Genomic DNA, 23,261 nt, shown 5'->3' with positions numbered 1-23,261 from the left:
CCCTTTCCCCTTGCAAAAAGACAAACCACTGGAAACACCCATCGTTTTCAACCGGATCCCTGCATCACTTGCAATTCCTGTGGTGACTCCTTCCAGAGGGCTTTCTAATACAACCAGCCAGTCCTAAGCAGGTTGCTCTGGAGTTCGGAAGATGCCTCCCCCCCCGCTCCAAATAAAGATGTGTTGGAAGATAACCGCAAACATTTTCAGACTTTTCTCATTTTTCCACCGTGAACTTTTTTACTCTAAATATTCCCGTCCAGTTTTTTTAAGTCCAATATTCAGACTTTAGTCTTCTTACTCTCCAGTCTATATATTTTCTTCCTATAATCTAATTTAAAACGGATTGCGTTGGCTTGCTACCGAATGTGTACTAGGCACATTGTTTTGGCATATAAGGTTCTCCCGCGCCCGGGCAGTCCAAGTAAGTCACCTGTCCGGTTCACGCTATCCTGGTTTTGTGTGAAGTGTTCGTTTATAGATTACCTTGTGAGGACTGGAGGACATCTTCCCGAACCCTCCAGACTCCAACTCCCATCACTCCATTCGGAATCTGCATTATGAGGGCTGTCACCTAACATGTTGAGAGAGAAACCGGGAGGATAAAGCTTGATCGAAGGCACCTTCCGATTTGTTAGACAGAATGGCTTCCAGGACCAGCCGAAGGGTGGAAAAATAACATGCCAAAGTAGTTTGTATTGTCAAATAGTTGCTTCAACTTATTTGACAAAAAGCTGTAAAACTTTTTTGGGGGGGAGAGAAGCAGAGGGCTTCCTTCCCAGATGGGGCTATTGGAAAGCATCTGATCCATTCATTAAAACTCCAGAAGGAACAAACATTTATTTATAAAGAGTCAGACTTTTCTTTCCTTTCACTGCCGATTCCAGGGAGAGAAGAGGGTGAGTGCCCTTCTATTCTCCTAAGTTTTATCCCACTTTCTGATAAAAGTAATCCCAAAGCAGGGATTACTTACCTCTAAGGAGACTTTCGTAGGATTGCGCTGTTCATCTCTCCCCATGAAATCGAATCAAATTCGATTCACTTCACTTTGTCCGGTCGCCCCCATTGGTTCCACCAGGAGATGAATGGAAGGCATCCAAGAACTCCATTTGGGTACCCTTTTTCAGCACCCTCAGTCTGGTGCCCGCCAGAAAAGTAGGACTACAACTTCCATAAGCCTGGTTGCATGGAGATGATGGGAGCAGTAACCCAAGGCATCTGAATAGCACCAAGTTGGAGGAGGCTTCCCAGGCGAGGCGACAGCTACGTGGCATCTCTATCCCTGCGCTTCCGATCTACCTTCCCCTCCCCTCCAAAAAACGGGAATGTTTCTTAAGATCCCAGCCTGGCACTTCGGATGTTTAAACCATGGGTCCCCATTTGGATGAAGCTTCGAAACCGGGACGAGGGAGAAGCAAATGTTCCCCTGGAGACTCAGTGTCGAAATGCCACCAGGTTCTTTCACACTTCAAGTTGAAGAAAGGAGTTTTTCTAATATATTCTGAACCAGCGTTTTTTGTGGGGCGAGGGTGAGGAGAATGAACCCTCTTTCCCAAATATCCAAGCCAATGGCCCGCTACCGAACTCCAGGCGTCCCATCTGATTCTCGGGCATCCAGGCACTGGGCCGATTCGGCAGCCGAGCACCCCTCCAGCTGGCTCCTTCGGGAGAGCACTGCAAGCGCTTCGACCCTTCCCTTTAGTTGCTTTTTTCATTGAATTGGCCGAAAACCCACCCCGGCAGGCCGGGAGGAAGTGGGGGGCGGGAGGCTTTCTCCTACCTCCATTGGCCTTTAAGGCGCTGAATAACACTTTTCAATAAAATAAATCCCAACCCAAGTTGGGACTGAAAGAAGGATGGACTATGATGGTTAGGAGAGACCTCTGTGTTTTGACAATTTGTTTGCGACTTCTCTTTTTCAAAAGGAACTGCGTAACTAAAAAATACTCGGGGGTTAAGCCGGTCGGAACAGAAGACCCTTTTCCCTCTCCCTTTCTCTGCTGGCAGAGGAGGCAAGGTGGAGGAATGTGGTGGTCAGTGCCTTTTAGTAAGTTCCCTGGTCTTGTAATAACCACAACAACGACAACAGCAGGTAAATAATAATAATAATAATAATAATAATAATAATAATAATAATGCTTTCTAAAGCCCAAAGGAGGGCATGCAGCGAATGGATAATAACCCCAACTGAAAATTCCCTATCTAACTCGATAGTTAGTGCTAGGCAAAAGCTAGCCTTCGTAAATAATATACAAAGTAAGAACCCTAATCCAGCCAGCTAGAATGTTTAATTCATCATTATGCGAACTAATTGGAAGGTGATTATATGGTAATTGCTCATTAGTGGTGTATATTTATCGCTGTACCTTATGTCAAGGCCATGGGAATTGTGTAGAGTCTGTTCTCTCATTTCAAGATCAGTTTCAGGAGCCGGCTGGATCAAGTGGGTCCCCCCGCCCCCCCCACCCCCCCGCCAGCATTTGACGTTGACGTCAGGTCCAGCCAAGTGCAATAGAGAGCTGAGCTATAAATATTAGCCAGCTTTCCCTCACCGGGAGGGGAAGAAAAACGGAGGGCTGCGAGGCTTGACATGGGGATGGTCATCTCAAAAGGGCCCGGAGGAGGAAGAGGGGTGCTGATCCCTGCGGAAACTGCTATTTGCCAGCATGGATATTTCGCGGATATTTGCCAGCGTGGGGAAGGGAGGAAAGAGGGAACAGAGGTAGGGGCAATTTTAAAAACACCACCCACGTGATTGCGAGGCTAGCCTTCCCCCAGCCACTGGGATGTGGCAGATAAGGGGCCTGAATAAACCTAGTCTGCCTAAAATGTTCAGGGGGGGCACCTGAAAAGTATGGAGCAGCTTATCCAGTCTTTTGAACTTAACATTTAAGGCGGGGGGGGGGGAGGAGGGTAAGAAACTCTAATGGGCAGTGAGCCTGTCCCGTGCCCAGGGGAGGGGCAGTGAGTAGATGTGGTGTGATGGGAGCCCCTCTCTTGTCTGCTCCAGTCTGTATAAATGGTGCATGCGGGAGGCAAAAACTATGGATGCCCCAACGATGGAATCAGCCTTTTCACAATAATAAGGAAATATCCAGGGAGAGGAAAAAGGCCCACCCCTTGCGGGATATCTGCTTTTAGGAGCAGTCAGGTGCCCATGACTGGATGAGGCTGCAGTTTCACGCCGGAAGAAGTCCCCCTGTTTATGCCACCAAACATTTACAACGAAAGGGCTGTGCTTGGGATCGTTGGGCTGTGTAGTTGAGAGCCTAAGAAATGGCAAAATGCTTCGAATGTTCCTTTACATCTCAAAGGGTTTAGTGCGGTTTCCAACAAGAAGTGGAGCCCAAGCAAGATCCAGGGCTGATTTCCCCCAATTAGGGGGTACTGGGGAGATGTCTTTTCCAAGGGATTCTCTCCCCCCACACCCCTATGTTCAAGTGCGCATCTGCGGTAGATGCGCTGCATGAGACTCTCAAAAAGCCAAGACCTTGGAAAAGAAAAGGCTTTTGTGAGCTCATGGGTCAACCAGGCACCTGCCAGCGGATTAAATTCCAGCAAGGCGTCAAATGACAGTCTCTTGACACTCTTCCCTCCTCAATAAAGGGTAGAATTTTCCAAGGTAGTGGGCAGGACCCAGGTAAGGCGAAGCCTCTCATTTTGAATAGTGAACCCTGGACACACCTCTTCCGAGACACATGTCCCTTTCCTCCTGCTGTCATTTCCCTTCCCAGCTGGGTAGTTCACTTCTGAAGAGGAGGGAAAATTGTCCCCCTTCCGCTCACACAAACTTCTTCTTACACGGCGGCTGTGCTCACACAACCTGCTTAACCAGATCAGGTGAAGACCCAGTGACTGATTTTTTTCAGCTTGATTAGATTAACAATCATTAGATAGGCTTCTTTCAGGGAGTTCAAAGTTGTGCGAATCTATCCCCTTTAGTCATTAAATGTTTCAGTGCATTGTGCGACCCAGAAAATGGGTTAATTTAGTAACCAGATTAAGTGTGTTGTGTGAACGCAGCCTTCCTTCCGTTTCTTCATGAATTTACCTAAAAGCAAGTTCAAAAGAAAACAAGAAAATTACTGCTTTTGGCCTGTGTTCTCTGAGTGTACGGGCAAACCTAACCCAAGACGGTTGCAGTTTTAAACTAAGTAGGGTATTGCTCCTAGTTTGGTCTTCTACTTCTGAACAGACATCTATAGGATCACGCTGTTATTTTCACCACAAAGGTGAAGTCCTTAAGATGTCTAACAATATTATCAGCCTGGTTTCAAGACTTCGGAGCACATGCATTTTATTCCTGCTGTGACAATCCTCTTGGGCATTCGGGTTTATGGGATGCATGGATCCAGTCTTCAAAAAGACAAGTGCTAATTTCTTGAACATATTTGCCAGCAAGCTGGCCCTGTTTCCCTTTTCCACGGAACTTCCTCGCAAGAAAAAAAAGCCTCAAAAGCGAAATTGGCAGAGAGTACATGAAGCTAATTTCTGAGTACGTATACAGCAGCCTCTCCTAATCTGGGGCCCTCCAGGTACCTTGGACTACAGTTTCCCAAATTCCAAGTCTGGATGACCAGAATTTCTGAAGGGCCCAGTTGGAAAAGGCTGCTCAGAGTTCAGTTCGCTGATCTGGAAGAAGTAAAAAAGTTCCGGCGGAATTGTTGCCGCCATCCTCCAGGCCATCCATTCACATCAAAGCCAATGGGGAAAGAGGCGACTGGTCCTCTCCAGCACTGATGCGATTGTCTGGAGGGGGGACTCCATTGATCTCACGGGACTGGACTTCCTGGAGCTTTTAATACCTTGTGGGAGGGAGGAGAGAGATCCTATCAGTCTGGATTTGCTCCGGAATCAGTTGCTCCCAAACAATCTAAAGGGAGAATTCGTCCATTGGAAATAGCTGAAGGGGGAAAGGGAGGAGGTCTAAGCATCTCCTCTCAAAGTTATGTGACCTCTGGTTTCCCTGGCCCGAGAGCGATCACAAAAGGCCAATTCAAAGCCAAGCGCCGCTGATTAATCAGGGCTTTCGCTTCCAGCGCTGCCCCCCCCCACTTCGCCCCATGGCTGTGAGTGTCCCACCAGGATAAGCCTGGGCCGGCGCAAGGTTACCGTTCGGGGTCAGTAGGTCCTCTAAACTGCAACGTCCGAGGCGCAGCAGGGCTATTTGGAGAAGTAAATCAATTGATACATTATTAGCTCTAAGTAGTCACGAAAGAGAAGCAGAGGTTTGGGCTGGCCCGGACAGCTACCTCAGTGACTTGTGCTCTGCTTCTCTGTCCCTTCGACCGAGCAGGGTTCGAGCAGGGTTCATCTGCTTTCCGTCAAGCGTAGAAAGGACGGATTAGCAGCTGACAAAAATCATCCGGACAGTAAACTCTTGCTACAAGTTTCATGCGCGTTGACCTTCAGTGCAGGATTCCTTGAAAGGGAGCTCCGTCTGCGAAAATGAGCTAAGTATTGGGGCGTGGGGAAAGCCTTGCTCACACTATGGAGGAGAAGCCAGAACCAACTGGCTGCAAACGCATTATGAAACACCAGCTTATGCCATAATAATCACCAAGACTTGGGGGGTGGGGGGGAGATAGATGATGATGATCATCATCATCATGATGGTTTCACATAGCAACACCAAGCCCAAATATCAAGAGCAACTCCCTTGCCGAACTTGGCACCCTTCACGTGTGGTGGATTACAAGTCCTATCACTCCCCTCTCCACAAGACCATTTAGGCAACAGAAGTTGCAGTTCAACAGGAGACCACAGGATTAGTCCGAACATTCCCCAGTTTTTGTACCAAAGCCAGGCCTTGGGGTTTATTTCTAGGGAAATCCATTTCCCTGAGTTCCACGAGCTTTCTCCGGAGTCAGGCTGCAGCCTAATTCAAATGTGGCTCAGATCAGCTGCTAATCTTGGTCCATATTTCAAATCCAGCCCCAGAGGCAGCTTCAACCTTTACCTATATAAAATCCACATAAGACTGAGAATGGTATAGCAAAGAAATAACCCACATGCACACACAAAGGCCCTATACTAAATGGGCTCGACGGCCCCCTAAGGTGACCTCTCAAAGTTTCCAGTGAGGTTCCCAGCACCAGTTTCCTAAGCAGGGTTCATATTCTCCACCTCCATTCATTAAGAATAGGGAGGGCAGGCAGAATGGTCCTGACCGCTTTGTGCACATTGACTTGGAAGTAAGTTTCTGGAGAGCCAGAAATGCATCTTCTAAAGAAGGTATTTTGAGCTTAGGCTTAGGATCCACGCGAAAATGACAAGGCACCTCTCTGCCCACCAACTCAAAGTAAGGCCCTTGGAGCTCAAGTGGACTGAACCTTGATAAATATGGATGCTAGACTGGCAAGCTTTGGGGATCTGGCCCGGGTGCTGCAGGAGATTCTTCAGAACCCTCGTAAGACTCCAGGAACCAGATCGAAGCCAGGCAGCTGTTCTAAGACTGTCTAAGACGGGGCAGTGGGTAAATGGTTGGCTGCGCTCTTCACACGCACGTGCGTGTGCACACACACACACACACACCATCCTTCCTTCTTCCATCAATTTTCTGTTCCAGGCATTGAAGGCTTTGTTAGATATGATTATGCAGATGTTAACATAACATGAGTTCTTCAAACTGCATAAGGGAAAAGGTTTTCTCTGGTGCAAGATCAGCCCCTTCCCGTGTATTCCTTACACGGGAATAGGAAGCCCCATCCAAAACTGAAGGTGCGAGTGGGGGGGAAGAGGAGGACTTTGCTTTGGGGCATTTATAGCATGCCTCATTGTATACCATGTGCTGTATACAATGTCCACCATGCAGAAAGGGAAGCCTCGTTTCCTTTCCACTACCCTTGCATGACCACAGCCAGGTTACCCCAGACTGCATGCGCACCCCTATAGTCAGCTAGTTGCAGTTCACAATAGATGGGCCCGACTCAGCAACCTGTGGTCCTGCAAATCTACGCTCTCCCTGGCCATTGGCAATGCGGGGAGCAGCTGCTGAGATGCGAATCCGTCCAGCCACCCATAGGGGAGGCGCGGGTTTCTCTCTCCGTTAAGGGGTTTATATTGCAGCCTTTCCCAAAAGGGCCCTCTAAATGATAGGCCTCGTACACATCCGAAGGAGCCTTGGTTGGGGAAGGTCGCTCTTCAAGACCGCTGAAAGGTGTGGCAGAGCAGGTCAGCGGTCTGGTGAAGAACTTTGGGAAGCCGGTGTTAACTATGTAGCCGAGTACGGTGCAAGGCACACCGCAGCGCCTGTTTTACCTGGCAACAGCCTCTCCGGGGGTGCGTGAGCCATTTCTGTAATGTAGCAGCTGCATGCGGGCCACCCCCTTCCAGGGAGGGATTTTAAAAGGAAAAAAAAATAAACATTAGGGCGAGGGATAAGAGAAGAACGAAAGAAGGGGCGGGGAGGAGGCGTTGGCGCACGGTAGGAACAACCAAGCCGCAGCCCCGTTTCGTTCCGTCCGCCGGTCCTTCGCGGGCGGAAGGTGGCGTCGGAGTGCGGGAACACGAACGAGAGATCGGAGCCAGGGAGAAGGACGAGCGCTTTTGCTTTCTGGAACTCGGGAGCCCAGAAGGAAAGAGTTTCTGCCCCAGCATGTTGGTGAGGAGGAGCAGTGCCAACGCCCGGGCCTTGTCCTCTACCTGCTGCTCCCAAGCTCGCCCCCCGCGCCCTCTCTTCCCCCGCGCCTTTCAGCCTCGAGAAGGGGCCTGACCCGGCCGGGAGGAGACTTCTGCGGGGGCGCAAAATTCCAGCCTTCCAGCGCCGACCGTGCCAGCAGCAGCCTGCGTAATCCGGGCTGCTTTAAAAGAGATGAATTAATAAAGCAAACGAGGACTTAATAATTCCGAGCGTCCTGCTTTTTGGGAGGGGGGGAGGAGGAGGAGGAGGAAAAGAAGAAGAGAGCGAGAGACAGAAAGAGAGGGAGAGAGAGAGAGGGAGTGGAGAAAGTGCGCCCAAATTGTTTGCAGTGGATCAAGGCAAGCCGCCTTTTGCTTCACTTTCTTTATCTTAATTCCGACTTGAAAAGATATAATTATCTAGTTTGAACAGAGCTGCTATCAAATCCTTCTTTAGGCAGGGAAGGGGGAAGCTGGAGTGTTCTGAGCCGCTCGGTGGAGCCTGAGATAGCGAGTAATGAAGTTGTGGAGTCCTCAGATACAAAGGGCATTAACCTCATTAGCATGAAACCTTTTCTTCTAGCCATTGTGGGACTCTTTCAGACTCCTAATCCCCCCTATTTTCAAAGCTTGGTTTGTAATAAAGCTTTTAGAGTTTTTTTCCCCCAAAGCTAATAGCATTCTCTGAAGATTTTATTGCTGTTACGCTACATAGGGCGCTTAATTCCCCCCTTCTGTCTCCTTCTTTCTTTTTTCCCCTTCTTTGGGGTTTCAGAAAAGAGAGTTTGTGTTATATGGGAGGGTGGGTGTGTACACACACACACACACACACACACACACATACATATCCTTTAAAAATATCAAGATAGGAAAGAATTTCGAGTAATAAAGCCAGAGTCTAGGGAGAAGAGGTGTGGGTTTCATTTCATATCTTTAATAGGAATGAGAGAAAATTTAAAGACGCTAAAATGAATCTATTGCCTACATCGTCTATTTTCCAGGGAGGGAGGGAGGGAGGGAGGGAGGGAGGGAGGGAGGAAGAAAGAAAGAAAGAAAGAAAGAAAGAAAGAAAGAAAGAAAGAAAGAAAGAAAGAAAGAAAGAAAGAAAGAAAGAAAGAAAGAAAATTTACTGTAGGACTCTGTCCTTGAGTTCTGAAGTGGGAAGTGATAGGAAGGAAGGAAGGATTTTTTTCCCTTAACTATTCCCAACCGCTCTGAGTGAATAGTCATTCATTAAGATTGAAGGAAGAAACAGGGGGAGTATGTGTACACACACACACACACACACACACACACACACACACACACATATATATATATATATATATATATATATATATATATATATCCCGGATCAGATCTTTTGAACCCAATTTCTAGAGGGCCCTGTAGTAGTCAGCATGTGCATGGAATCTCTAATTTGAATTTTTCAAGGCAGGTTGTTGAACAAAGCTGGTATTTTCACAACGCATTGTAACTTCGCCTTATCACAGTGTAAAGGGTAGTCAGATTGTCCTAAATTATGTCCAACTAGCCCCCCTGGATCCACGGATTAAGAGATTAAAGGAGACCACTGGGCAATGGCTCCTCTTTCCCCTTCATATTCCTGGTATGATAATTGCCTAAACTGATTTGCACTTCCACAAAAAAGTCTTTGTAGCTGGAACACAGCAGACCGCGGTTTGCGCTGTCAATGGCAAGAAAACTGATTAATGCAGCCTATCGGACTAAAGAGCAAATGAACCATGAATTAAATTTTTTAAAAAATGGGGTACCCCAGAAAGCCAACTAGCTTCCTCCAGGATTAGGAGAAACTTTTTGCCCCTTCCCTATTAAAGTTGGCATCTCTCCCTGCCCCTTAGAAAGATTCTTCTTCAGAAGACATACACAATAATACTGAAATAAAAAGAAAATAATATGACTGAAAAGAAACTAATATGACTGTATTTTTGAGATTGCCGCTCAAATCCTCTGTCCCGCAATAACAAGTAATGAACAATTATTATACTACTGCATGTTATTGACATCCTCCAGGCACACCTATGAAGCAATCCTACACATGGACGTTTCGAAGACAGCCCACTGAGTTCAGTGAAACTGCCAGGTAAATTGTAGTTTGGATTGCAGCCTTACTTGGAAGTACATTAGGTTGGCACCAAAGGAGCTTTACTTCCAAGTAGCTGTTAAAATGAAGCTTCACAAGAACAGAAAGAAAAGGAGGGAAGGATTTAATTACACTGGGCCTTTTCAAACTATTTGCTTGATTGGATAGGTTCATGGGTTCAGATGGGACTTAAATCCAAATTAAGGCTCAGCAATGCCCAGATTTCAGCAGACCAATCAAAAGTCCAATTATACCACATCAGTATATACCAGCATTAAAATGACAGCCCCAAAATCCTAAGCAGGGACCTAGAGACCAATTGTAGTAATGTAATTCGGAGACACTTTTATATGGACACAAGCTTTATCCCCAGCATCAGGGGCCCACGCAAAGCTACACTTCCAGGAGTTCAAGTTTGTACACTCAGTAATCCTGACTTTCTTCTATGTGGACATGAATGCTATACGTAGACACCTCTCTTTCAAATGAACACTGCATCTTTCAAAATGGATACCTGAAAAGGGTATTTGTATCAGTACAAAAAGTCTAAATGAAAAGCCCTCCCTTTCTTTGAAAAAAAAATTCATCTTATTGTCAGTGTGATTTGATATCATAAATATTTTTGTCCTGTTGTTACAAAGTCACTTTCGGGATGACGGATACCAATAAACATTGGTCATGAAATGCAAAGACTATTAGCACCAGAAAGGGATGAAGGCATGGAAGGGAGAAGGTTAAACTTTAAAAAAAAATGCTTAAAATTGTTAAGCCATATTGATAAATCTTTATTGACAAAATATTGACATTGAGATACTTCTTGGAAGTATATAGTGTGTTAGAATTCTAACAAATTAAACACACAACACAAAAATATTTACATTCTGGTAAAGAAGACAATAAGGAAACATTTGTCATTTTAGTCAGGCCTTTCCCAGCCTGGTGCGCTTCAAAAGTGTCAGTTCAGTTCCCAGAATTCCAAAGGCCATGTTAGTTGGGAATTCTGCAAGTTGAAAACCAACACTTCTAAAAGGCACAGGGTTGGAGAGGCTTGTTTTAGTATCTGTATAATCTTGGAACAATTGACCTTATTTATTTCAGTGCTTGAAATCTGTCCCTGTGGAACAGGGTTGAAATGCCTTGTCTACATTGGTGCCCTCCAGCTATGTTGGACTACTATTCCCATCACCCCCAGATGCTGGGTATTATGGAAATTGCAGCCTTACACATTCAGAAGGCCCAGAATTAGAAAGGCTGAAATATCTTCAGATCCATCCATAATCCTGTTTTACCACAGCCTAAAGAGGGAAGGAAGAAAAAAATAACTGAAGTTTTAGAATGAGGACTATTTTCTTTAAATTTCTTTCTGTCTTGCAGCAAAATTATAAGGGCTCCCTTCCCCTCCACCCTTTACAACCTTTATCCTTTTCTTCAGAGGGTATCCATTTGGGGAAAAGCAAAACTTATTTTTTAAAAAATAGAATTTGTTACCGCTACTTCATTTAGTTTTCACAACCACGTTGACGCCAGAAGTTATCATAAAAAGATTTACAGACTGCACAGCTTCTCATAAAATAAACTTAAAAAGCACACTGAACCTGTCTCAGGAGGAGAAAAAAAGTACACTTCATATCCGCCCTTCTTTAGCAACCTTTTTTTTAAAGCCCTATGCCCTCCTTCATCCCCTTCCCACAAGGTCTTTTAACCAACCAACCAAAAAGAAAAAAGAAAAGAAAAGAAAAAAGCATGCAGTTCAAGTTTCTGGAACAGGTGTGTCGATTTTGGCTAGGTGGAATTTTCTCCCCCATAGACTGGGAGAAAATCAGAATTATTGTTAATAAGAACGAATCCCTCGTGAAGTGCAAGGTGTCCTATGCGGCTGTGTGAGTGTATGCATTTCCCTTTGAAATTTGAAGTGATTTCATTCCGAATGGCAAGAAACTGAATATTGGTCAATCATTTCGTCTCGGTGATTTGGCTTTGATTGACAGTCTCTCCCTTCCCCACCCTCCGATCTCTCGCGCTCTCTCCCTCCCTCCCTCGCTCTCTTTTTTGTACCGGTGCAGGACCAGCGCGGTCAACGCTCGGACTGGCTCTCGCCCCTGGCCGCTGCCTCTGTCTAAGCCAGAAGGGCCGTGCGATCAAGCCGGAATCTGTCCCTGGCCCGGCCACGACACTCACTTTCCTGGGCTTGTCCCGAGCCTTGAACACGTGCGGTGTTCCTGGAAAAGTCTGTTAAGCGCCAACATCGAGTTTCGCTTCTTTTTGCTGCTTCTTTTTCTACTTTTTAAAAGGGGTGGTTTAATCGTCGGACGTGACATCGATCTCCTCTGGGCTGGCTTGCTTGGTGGCGATCCTCCACCGGTTAATATGATGAGTTCCTTTTTTCTTCTGTTGGGAGTCCGACCCTTCTTCTTCCAACTTCTGCCGCTTGAACTTTGTCCGTCGATTCTGAAACCAAACTTTTACCTGGGGGAGCATAAGGAGAGAGGTGGAGAAAACAGAGGCGGCTATTAAGCTCGGGCAGGTACTCCCAGCTAGTTAGTCTAATTCATCATAATTAGCAAAAAGAAACAAGGAAAAGGATCCTTTTCTGCCCTTGCAATGCTGCAACTCTGCATCGCGGTGCTTCCTCGGATTCGAATATATACCACCGGAGCTTAAGGTGCGAAGCAGGCCAGGAAGCAATGCGTAACTCCAAAAAGAAACTACTCACTCCGAAAATGTTCCTAATCGTCGCACCCTTCTTTACCCTCAACATCTTACAGACGCTGGGTTTGGTTTCAATTCCAGAATCGACTTCCGTCCAGTCCTTCCATGCCAAAGGGCACTGGTGTCACCTCACACTTTCCCTTTCCAGCAAAATAGATGTATGAGTGAGTGTGTGCTGGCTCTTTCGTTCTTGCTACAATTACACATTTAGCAACAGCCCAGAGAACTAGCAGAAATCCCAAGAGCCACCTTCTGCCTACCTTTGATATCAAGAGCCAGGATCGCAGGTGGGCCCCAGCACACACATACACACTATACATACATTAGGGTATTTCCAGCCTAATAAATATCCACTGGAGTTGCAAACCTAAACTTACGACTGTTACACGGAATTCTGGTTTCAAGCCTCGGTAGGATTATTCAGAAGTTAATTCAAAGATGGGTTATTTGTGAGCAGCTGTGCAGAAGAGCAGGCTGGAATTGATGGTTTGGTAAAGGTTTTTAAAATTAAACCCTGAGAACTCCAGTCTTTATCCCTGCAAGAACCGTACCCAACCATCCAAGTGTATTTATAGGAAATTTATTGCCTCTAATGGGGCTTCCTCTAAAGTAAGTGCCGTGAATGACTGTGTTCTTTCTCCCTTATTTGCTCTGGCCAGGGCCTCACAGGGTCTTGGAGACTTAAAATATGGCATTTCATGCAAGTTGGTGCTTTAAGATCCTATGCACGCTTACTGGGGAATAAATGCCATAGAAATTAATGGGACTTCCCGTGGCTTCGGAAGACAATGCCAGGATCAAAGGCAATCTCATTGACTTCACAGGAACACTGACCTCCTGCCTCCCTGGAACTCAGTTAAGCCACAGTAATTGGGCTTTAAGATTAATCCCCCACTTTAGGCACAGTCCTTGGAAATATGCCCCCATTGATGTCAATTTAGGACTGCAGCTTTTCACCCTTGACTGGAACTCGTTTTTAACATTAGATTCCATCAGGAAATCAATAGGGCTCCTGGCCCAGGAAAATCATTTAGGATCATGATGCCAAGCGTTCAACACTCTTTACAAGTCCGCTTGGATCACATTAGAAGATCAGATTTTGAATGCAAATGGGTAACTGGGGCACCTGACTCCATTCGAGCTACAAATGTTTATTCTGAATTAGGACGCACTTCGGTCACAGAACGTGTTAAACTCTAGTTAACAAAGCATGATAATTCTATTAGCATAACCTGCTAAGCCAAATCATCTTATGGCTTAACCTGAAAGCTGGTTCACATAACAAATTAAAATCTATTGTGATTCGGTTTGCCTGAGCCTTGTGTGAACAGAGTCTCTATGCTGTACAGCGACTTCCTATTTTCTCCAGAATAGCTCTGTCGAGATCTTACTGGTCTGGGGGGGGGGGGGGGGGAAGTACCTTGTGGGCTCCACCTCCTCATATCTCAGTGGACTACTGGCAGAAGTCTTAAGCCTATTTACCTGGACACACCCAAGTGATTTTAAACATGTTTACTGATATTTGTTTCGTGTGGTAGCAGTGCCTTGCCATCCTAACCCATTTTGCTTAAAATCGAGCCTTGCTGATTCAACGAGTTTCCTTCCCTGAGAAAAGTAAACCAGAATTGGGATATGTGGCTGTTACCCAGACATTTGGATCTATGTACATTCACCTCCACATGTGCCTGTATGCATTCCTCCATGTTTGCCCATCTGAATCGATCCACGATACATACATATCATATGTATGCTATGTATGCTATATACACCTGACGTGTGTGTGTGTGTGTGTGTGTGTGTGTGTGTTTAAATGACTGGGAGGAAGAGGGGGTGCCTGCATGTTGTTTACTGCACGGTGGTGGCAGTCACATCTACATATTGTGGTGTAATATACATAAATCTGGAATAGAATGAAGGTGTTCTGTTCATGCAGAGAAGGGAATATTCACTTATTCAGCCTCCCTTCAGATGTGTTTATGTGTGTGTTATCACACCTGTACCCATTTCCTGAGTCTCCATGTCTCCCCTCTGTGGTGTGCATTTTTCATATTACAGTACACTTTACATAAGAAAATCTTTAGGGATGAAGACAGTTCTTAGGAATTCCTGAGTTCAGGTTTTTACTGTTAATCACCATGGCCTTATTGTTGATATTTAAAGACAACAATAACTAAGCCAGACTTCTTCTTTTAATTTCCCCTCCACCCACTTTCTGCCATCCTCCGTTTGATCTCTCCACTGAAAAGCAGTTCTTACCGTCGGACCTTAGAAACCGATTAACAGACAGGCCTACCAACATTTAGCCCAAACTCAGCTAGATTCCAGGTTAATTTAGGAGGGGGAAAAATCCCTTTAAAGGTGGAGGAAGGGATTATTCTACCGTAATTAAAAATTATCAAAGGGGGAAAGAGAGGGAGAGAGAGAGAAGAGAGAGACAGAGAGTAGTGAACGAGCTCAGTTAATTAAGGAGGAGGTTCGAATTCTGCCAACTTCAAATAGAAGCTCCTTTTGTATCAAGCGCCTCCATCTTATCAAAGGAGGGAAGGGAACACATTCCCCCTAAAAGCTCGGGTGACTGCGATTCGAGGTTAAAAACGGGGAAGTCCTTCAGGTTAGACACCTTAGGAAAGACGGGAGGAAGAAGTCCTCGTGAATTTGCGTTGGGTCGCCGAAATCCGAATCAAACACAACGTGCTGATGCTGACAGTCATTTAATAACAGATTATATTGATCCCGAAATTACCTCCAGAGCGAGTGGAATTGACTCCCTGTTGCGGCCAAAGGTAAACGCGGTTTTAAAAGAAGGAAAAGGAAAAGGAGCACTTTCTGTTCTGATTCAGCCTGGAAATGTCTGATAAAGACTTTGCACGGAAGGCGGGGGGAGGGAAAAATCCGAAAACGGGACCATTTTAATCAGCCACTTTAACCCGCTTCGCTGCCCTTTCTGAAGCCCTTCGCTGCCAGACGCCTTCTTTCCACACATCTCGGCTGCATTTTCATATTCTCTACCGAAGCCCCTTCTTTAAATAGTGAGCGGGGAACAAGGGGTGAGTTTAATTTGCTTTTCAGCGTGCTAATTGAAGGGGACGACGGTTCATTTCTCCACGCCGATCTCCAAAGGGGAGCTCATTTTGTCGGGGGCTGGGGGCCTGACACCACCACAATAGACCCCGACCAGCTTCGGAATCAAGCGGGACAAAGACCACCTTAAAGGCCGCTTTGCCCGTGGAAATCAGCTTGTCAGCAGCCCCTTGTTCGGCGAACCTCATCAAAGTGTCGATCCATTGACTGGGGTTTTGTTAAGAGAGGCATGTTTAAAACAAAAGATCCAACCTCTTCCATGCTCTCCTCCGCTCCGCTCCGCCCCAAGAAAGGCAGGGGGGGGGGAGGGAGGAGGAAAAAAGTGTTACAACTTAATCCGACCCAAGAACGTTACTGTTTACTGGGAACTTTGAACTAAGCTGGGTCTATTTTTTCCCTTCTTCTTCCCCTCCCGTTTCTCTCCGTTCCTTTAAACACAAGAACAACGTCGTAGAGGAAGCGTGCTTCTTTCGAAATGGCTTAGTGGGGAGAGAAAGGCTCCCGAACTTAAGGGATGGCACCATAATCAAGCTGAATGACAATCGGGAGCTCAGGCTGGGAAATCTTCTCAAAACCACCACCTTAAACCAACCCTCTAGTTTCAAAGGTGTAGGCACCCAGAAGGCAGCTGGGCATGCTAACAGGAAGCTTGAGCGATGAATTTGATCTGCTTTCCCCTCTTCTTCGTCACCCCACCCCCGCCTAAGGTTAATACAATAGATAATTATCCTAAGCACACTTTTCCAAGAATCTCCTACGGCCTCATCTGGGCAATTGTCAAACAACGCCATTCTCCCCATTGCATTGCCCGGCGCACCATCTTTTTGATGTGTCTATCCCCCTCCCCACGCACCCCCTAAAAGGTCATTAATCATTCCGCTGGGCTGGAGAACATCCACGCTTCTCAACGGTGGAACTTGCAAAGGGCCCGGAATTCCAGTCATCAGGAAAAACGCTAAGCAATCGACCCACAAAACCGTGGAGGAGGTTTTAAGAAAGTTCCGGTTTCACTGCAGTGTGGACAGACTTCTTTTAAAACCGCGTGGAAATCCGTGGGATTTAAAGTCCAGACCACTAGATCCAACAGCTCGATCTCCTATACTTTTGCTCGGAAATTGTTCCATCGCAATCGGATTCAGGGCTTCTAATTATCTATGCTCATGATCTGCCCAGGACTAAAATCCAGTTATTTAAATCTAATTGGGCAGTAAAACAAAACATATGTAAGAAAAAAACTAGAAATGCTTACTTCCAATTTCAAAAACAAACCGGGAACGGAAAAATATAGTTTTTTTCCCTCCTTGTGGACAAGTGTTCTAGAGTTTGAAATACATTTTTAAACATATAGATTTTATTTAAAAACAAAAAAAAATCCCAAAACAAGTCTACGCCCTAAATAAGAACACAATAACCACCCAAAAGACGACATCCTTTGTAGTCCAAGTTTCAAAACTGACACATAAATCTAGAGGTCCACCGAACAGTTTTCAGCCTCGTAAAGGTCCCTGTAATACTTAAAAACTCCTCAGAGATGAAGAAGCCCTAACATCGAACTCATGTTTTATTCCTCTGCCTTGAAATTTGGCCCCGGATAATCCTCACTGCATGAGCCAAAACCTGTTAAGCCGATCTGCCTTGATCAGCGGTGTAATCCTAGGCAGGTCTACTTAGAAGTCAGTCCCACTGAATTGAATGGACCTGCCTTCCAAGCAAGGCGTATAGGATTGCAGTCGGAAGATGATAAATTCCTTTTACTGTCACTCAGGCGAAAGATCTTATTTTACCTGGACCTCAAGGAGCACGCACGTAGCAAGATCTACAGCAACCACTGGCTTTAGGCATTGCATAGGTCTCTCTTTTTAAAGGCAGACACATTTGAGAAAATAAGCACGAGAGGACATTTCTTTCTTTCTTTCAAGAATGTTAACAGAAGGAAACATCTTCGGCTTCCCCCACCAACACCGCCCTTACATTTCACGCATTTTACACAGGAAGCAAATGTTTTGTTTTTTTTCCTCCTCCTCCTCCTTACCTGAGTTTCCGTAAGACTGAGGCTGTGAGCCAGTTGCTTTCTCTCTGCCCCGACGACGTAGTGGTTTTTTTCAAAAGCGTGCTCCAGCCTCAGTAACTGGGATGGGGAAAAAGCAGTGCGGATCCGTTTCGGTTTCCGGGCCAGTGCGTTGTGCAAGAGGAAACTCTCCGGACTGGTTTCATTACCTGGATAGTCACAAGAAAAAAGTAAAGGAATCAACAAAAAGCAGGAACCAACCAAGCCCAGCTAAATACCATTTTTGTACCTCTCGGCGAATAAAACCCCATCCCGTCTTTATCTGGCCCTTTTCTGACACACGGCTTGTTACTTCGCTACAGCTTCAGTTCTTCCTCGAAGGAGGACTGGAATTATCTGCCCTCCCTTTTCTAGTACTTATCTCCAGAAAGGAAATTGGGGCGGGGGGCGGGGAGAGAGAAGAAGGTAAGGGTATATTAATTGGCCAGTTTGCTATTCTTTTGCAGAAGGAAAGATGCGTTGTAAGTGTGCTTCGAAAGCACCTAACTTCAAATTAAGGGGAGTCAACAGTAACAAACCGACGAATTATTTCCCATATTAGTCAATCTCCTCCACATGCAGGGAGGTAATCCAGGAAAGGTGCAAAAAGAATCTTTCAGGTGACCCAGTTTTGTAAATAGATCCCCCACCCGGATCCACTTCAAACTCCCACTTTATTCTCTCGGTGTTTGCGAACCCGAGCTCTCTTCCTTCTTCTTCCTCCTCCCCTCCTTGCTGGCCGCTTCTGTTTTATTTTGAAAACCCTCTTTGTCAGTTCCCTAGCAAGGTAAGAAGTCAGAGTTACTGTACTGTCCTTGCCACTGTCCGTTTTGAAAAAATGGGGCCGGAGGAACTGCTCTTGCCAAAGTTGGTTTTACAAAATTCAGAGTCTTCCTCCGCTTCCTCCTCTTACACAGGATGCGAACAAACGGCGCAGTGCGGAGCATGCCTTAGAAATAAGTCGCACTGAATTCATTGGGCCTTTCTCCTATCCTAAAACAAAAAGGCGGGGGTGTTTTTCTCTCTCCGGCACACACACGAGCACGCTCACAGACCCACACACACACACACAGCGCTGCATTCGTCCATTGCAAAACATTTTTAGTAAAGGTTTGAAAATGCGACCCCAATCGCCTGTCTATTTTGTTCGATCGGCTTCCCCGCCTTGGTATTTCGCTCCTTTCCCGAAGAGGCCGATACCCCAGTCAGACGAGCGCCACAACCACAGCCAAGCCCTTCCTTTCCGCCGGCGCTCTTCAACAAGCGGAGCACAACGGAGCGGGGATTACGGAGTGAGCGAAACCCTTAATTTTCCACCCAGAGCTTAGTCGCACAATCATCACCCGCTCGCTGCTTTATCTCCCTTCTGGGGAGAAGCGCCTGTGCGGATTTGACCTTTCTTCTCCACACCCCAAATATGTATCCCATAGTGGATTTGGCGGAGAGCCTTTATTTATTTTGGAGGGGGGAGAGAGAGAAGGAAAGCTATATAAAATAACTGAAATGCGAACCCAAGACATTGACGTGCATTAGGACTGCAACTACACGCACACGCACAGAAGCACACATATAGCAGGACGATGCCTTACGGGCATAGGCGGCGGGTGGAGATCCCTCAGACTGATTGCTGTTCTCTCCCCCCTCCACCCCCCATATCAGCCTTCGAAAGTCTTAATCACTTGGCCTCCCAATTTCTCTCTCACCCAGCTGTCTTCTCTCTGTGGCCGTCTCACCTGCCACGGGTTCTTTCACCCTCTTTTCTGCTTAGTGGTAATTACATGTGAACCGAAGGGAAGGGAAAAGCTGCTGGTCCGGAATCTTTCCCAGGTCTTCGCGGCTTTACTTTGTGTTGTTCTGGAGATCCCCCTGGATCCATTTTCATTGGAAAATGACAGCGGAGGCGGAAAGAAGCCAAACCAAAACACGGAGATGCGACTGCAGGGCGACCTAAGTTGTTGTTGTTTTCCTGAGAAGTTAAGACCCGTGGAGACCCTGGGCTTCAAAGGAATTTATTCCCAGGAACTTCCCTTAGAAGCCGCACTTCGGAAATTGGTTACTGCAGCCCGATGGACTCACAAGAAATGGGGCTAAGGAGTGTGTGTGTGTGTATTTTAGTTAGATATAGATACACACACAATGCAAAGTCCTCCCTTGAAGCCGTTAGGGGAGTTTCTCGAAGAAGTAGCTTATATATTTGAGTTAATGAAGCAGCATTAATTCCAAATGCATGTCACCTTTGGTTTGTCTATTTAAAAATAAATTCAGTTGTGAGGTTTTAAATGTCGCTCTAACACTAACAAAAATTAGCTTCTGCCCCGCCCCTTTGTTCTCCTCCCGTTTTAATAAACTCTAGTGTCTTTTCAGAGGATTTTCCAGCGATAAGTTAATTTACTGGAAAAGTGCCCCCCCCCCCCGCCCGCCGAGCTAAATGGTTAGCTCAGTTTATTTCCGGGAAGCTTCAGACGAGCAGCAAAAAAGAAAAAAACCCTAAGCCGAAAGCCAGGAATTTCCACAAAGATTCCCTGTCTTCTCCGAGTGGGGAGGGGGCTCCTTTGAGCCAAATCGACTACGGGAATCCAGGGTCCCGAAGAGCCCTGCCTGCTCCATCCTCGTTTCCGCCCCCCACAGGACTGCTTGTCCAGGCGGGCAAAAGCCCCGCTGATCCACCAACAGAGACTGAGCAAGCGAGAAAGCGGGAGTTCCCTGAGGCCGCTTCTGGGCTAGTCCAAACAATTATTTCCCGTTGACGCAAGTGGCTTTTGGGGTGGCCGGGACAAAGAGCCGCGACCTCCTCCTCGCACACACCTGAACTCTGGCGTGGTGGACGTGGCCCACCTCCGTAATAATAGCAATCGTGACATCCTGTGCAGAAGGAGCCGGAGACGCGAGCGCCGGCCTTTCCTTGGAGCTTACCTTGGAACCGGTGGCCCAGATACCGGTATCTGTGTATGAGCCAGGGGTAGAAGGTGGACGGGTCCCTTTGCTGCGAGGCGAAGAGCGGGTGCGGCGAGGGCGAGGAAGGCAGCGGGTGGGCAGCCAAGGCGTGGGGCGGGGGCACGGGATGGACCGGGACGGCGGCGGGATTCGGCGGATGGGAGACAGCCTCGGCGAAGACCAAGTCCGGGTTGGAGTAGACTCCCCGGCCGCCAGAGTGGAAGCCGTTGAGGAAAGGATTCATGGGGCTGGAGTTGGCATAGCTGAGCGCCGCCGGCCGGATGGGGTCCTCGGCGCGGGAGGCGGGCAAGGCAGGGCTGTCTTTGGCCACCAGAGATTCGATGGTGAAGCAGCGTTTCGGGGTGGGCTGGAACATCCTGGCGACGAGCGGACGCTCCGGCTGGCCTCCCGCTTGCCGCCGCTTCTCCTGCTCGGGGTCCTGGCCGGAAGATCGGAGGGCTCGGCCCGCCTAGATCCAGAGTCTGGCCGCCGGACGGCCGCCAGAGACGGCAACAGGAGGGAAGCTGGCTGGCCGCATTAAGAGGCGAGCGCCCAAAAGGGAGACGCTCTCTGCAGCCGCTCCTCTCCGCTCGCTCGCTCCCTTCATCCACCAAGGGGGAAAAAGTTGCTGGGCGAAGTTCTGCCTTCTGTTTTTTTTTCTTCTTCGTCTCCCCCCTTTCTTCGCCCACCCCCCGCCCGTCCGCCCTCCCGCTCGCTTGCTCACTCCTTCCTTCGCGCAGCGCCCGAGGCGGCCCCTTTTAAGTCCAGCGGCAATCCATGAAGGAGAGCGATCGGGTCCCTTGCCCAAAGTGGCGCAAACGATTTGTTAGTTCATGAGCCTAATTAGTGCCGCGGATCACATAAACAGCTTCCTCTGAAGCCTGGTAAATGGCTTGATGATTGGTCGCTATTACTCGCCTTGAGGTTGAAGGGGGAAGACTCTTTAAAGTGCGTCAGAGGGGAGAGGCAAACTTCTGGCCGACGCGATCCTGGAGGGATGGATCCGGGCCCGCCTGGAATGGACTCCTCCGCCTGCCAGGCGAGACTGAAGGGGGCGAGGGAGGGAGGGAGGGAGGGAGGGAGAGGCGCAAAATCACCAGAGGAGGCAGGAAGAGACAGACGCAGCAGCAGCGGGCGGCGGTCCCGCGAGCGGAATCAAAGCCCGCCAGGAGTCAGGTAGGAACAGGGCGGTTTCACAGCTTTGAGGAGGGACGAGGAAGAGCTGGGGGCGGGAGGGGGGAGAAGGGAGTCCCTCTTCTGGCTTAAAACAAAACAAACGCCAAACGGGCATGCCGAACTCCTCTAACGCCGCGCTTCAATGGGAAGGAGGAGCTGAGTTTTCGGGAAAACCCATCTCCAACCTTTCTGGAGAAGATGTAGGCTCCTGGCCTCCGGGCTGAGTCGTGGGGGGACCCGGCGGTCTCCCTCGTTCTAGCTCCTTCTCGCGCTCCCTTTAAACCTTGGAGGCCTCTCTCGTCCGACCTGCAGCCCCCGGAGCGTCACTTTCCTCTTCGAAGGCTCCCCTCCGGGGACTTTTCCGGAACTCGTTTCGGGAGTCCTCACAAGTCTGGCGTTTTCTCCTCCGGAAAGAAGTTAGCGGGGAGGGCGCGCGCGTCGGGGAGAGGCCGTTCCACGCCTTCCCTGGCTCTTCTGGCAGGCGGCATCTTGGGTGAGACTCTTAGAACCGAGGTCGGGGGCAGGAGGACACAAAGCTGAGCTTGTGGTAAAGAGACGGGCGCGTCATCCGGGAATCCGGCTTCGTCCGGGTTTTCGAGATTGCCGTGGCGTTCGGGGACGATTTTTAGGGCCGAGTCCTCCTGCTCCCATTGGCTGCCGCGGTCGAATAATTATGATCACATCCTTACACTGCGGGCCGCTGCTTAGTGTTTATTGGTAGTTAAGGATCTATTATCTATTCATCAACCTCCTATTTTTACCAATTACACTCTCCTAAAGTGAGGTACCAGCAGGTATTTTTCACGTTTACCATTAATGATTTTAAAAAAAATCTGCGTATTTTAAATCTATTGGGCGATGTGATTTATTTTCTGAAAGGCGAGGAATTGTGCGTGGAGAAGCATATTTCTGCGGTACAAGAAAGAATGACAAACCCTGTTTCAGAACGCCCTAATTTTCTCTTGTTCTTCCTGTCTTCTTCCCAATCCTTTACCTAAAAGTAAATAATTCCAGATATTTGACAGGGTTGTTTAAACTGATCGGCACATTCATATAATTGGAAACGTATCTGCCTTTTTCATAACAGCTGTGAAAATCCCCACTCCCAACCCCCAATAAAACAAGACAAGGAAAAGTGTTGTTCCGGAAGCTACGATGACCAGGAATCTCTCGTGGGAACAGTAGTTAGAACTCCGTGTCTAAACGCTTGGGAGTTACCCTCACGCTGGGCATTTTGTGTGTGTCTAACACGAAATATATTTTTATCCATAGTCCACGTGCACTATTTTTATATTTCCTTCTATTCGGCATATAAAATGACATATAAAATATAAATATATTGGATATAAATATATGTGCTTATAAATGAATGCTGCTGAAATTAATACAATCATCAATATCATAGATAATAATTACATAAAAGCCAAATATTTTTGGCTTGGCTGTATGTAGGTGAAAGGGGAGAGCAGATTAGAGACGCTTTCGGCTGTGTACATCCGTGAAGGCAGAAGCGTATTGGTGTTCTTTAGCCTGCGCACATCGCTTGCGTTCACTCCTCTTATTCTTCCTCATATCCTGATGTGTTGGTGT

The 23,261-nt window shown here is 47.3% G+C and overlaps 1 protein-coding gene and 1 long non-coding RNA gene across 5 annotated transcripts in view; one reads left to right on the top strand and one right to left on the bottom strand.

Moving 5' to 3' along the window:
- Positions 1-10,498: 10,498 nt before the first annotated feature.
- On the bottom strand, positions 10,499-21,216 carry EMX2 (empty spiracles homeobox 2). Of its 2 annotated transcripts, XM_088132538.1 has the most exons (3): positions 20,475-21,215; positions 17,547-17,731; positions 10,499-12,190 (listed from the first exon to the last, which is right to left on the bottom strand). In XM_088132538.1, the coding sequence occupies exons 1-3, from the start codon at positions 20,869-20,871 to the stop codon at positions 12,023-12,025; spliced, it is 750 nt and encodes a 249-aa protein (XP_087988664.1). In that variant the 5' UTR covers positions 20,872-21,215; the 3' UTR covers positions 10,499-12,022. The 2 variants fall into 2 exon arrangements, with proteins under 2 accessions (XP_087988664.1, XP_087988665.1); XM_088132539.1 differs by lacking the exon at positions 17,547-17,731 and having other exon boundaries at positions 20,475-21,216.
- The window catches only part of LOC112540177 (uncharacterized), an 82,024-nt gene continuing 79,972 nt past the window's right edge, over positions 21,210-23,261 (top strand). For all 3 annotated transcript variants that reach the window (XR_015794486.1, XR_015794483.1, XR_015794481.1), the window contains exon 1: positions 21,210-21,671. This is a non-coding gene — a long non-coding RNA (uncharacterized LOC112540177). The remainder of the gene's footprint in view (positions 21,672-23,261) is intronic.

Source organism: Python bivittatus, unplaced genomic scaffold (assembly GCF_059951505.1).
Source record: "Python bivittatus isolate LINGU-HERP-01145 unplaced genomic scaffold, Pbiv_v1 ctg000980_np1212, whole genome shotgun sequence".
Classification (NCBI taxonomy): Eukaryota; Metazoa; Chordata; class Lepidosauria; order Squamata; family Pythonidae; genus Python; species Python bivittatus.
This window is presented reverse-complemented; position numbering and strand designations above follow the sequence as displayed.

Excerpts from the sequence above, each read along its gene's own strand:
- EMX2 (XM_088132538.1), bottom strand. The coding sequence starts at position 20,871 with ATGTTCCAGCCCACCCCGAAACGCTGCTTCACCATCGAATCTCTGGTG. Across the intron at positions 17,732-20,474 it reads TCTGGGCCACCGGTTCCAAG|GTAATGAAACCAGTCCGGAG; the intron begins GTAAGCTCCAAG and ends GTGACTATCCAG. Across the intron at positions 12,191-17,546 it reads TCAGTCTTACGGAAACTCAG|GTAAAAGTTTGGTTTCAGAA; the intron begins GTAAGGAGGAGG and ends ATGCTCCCCCAG.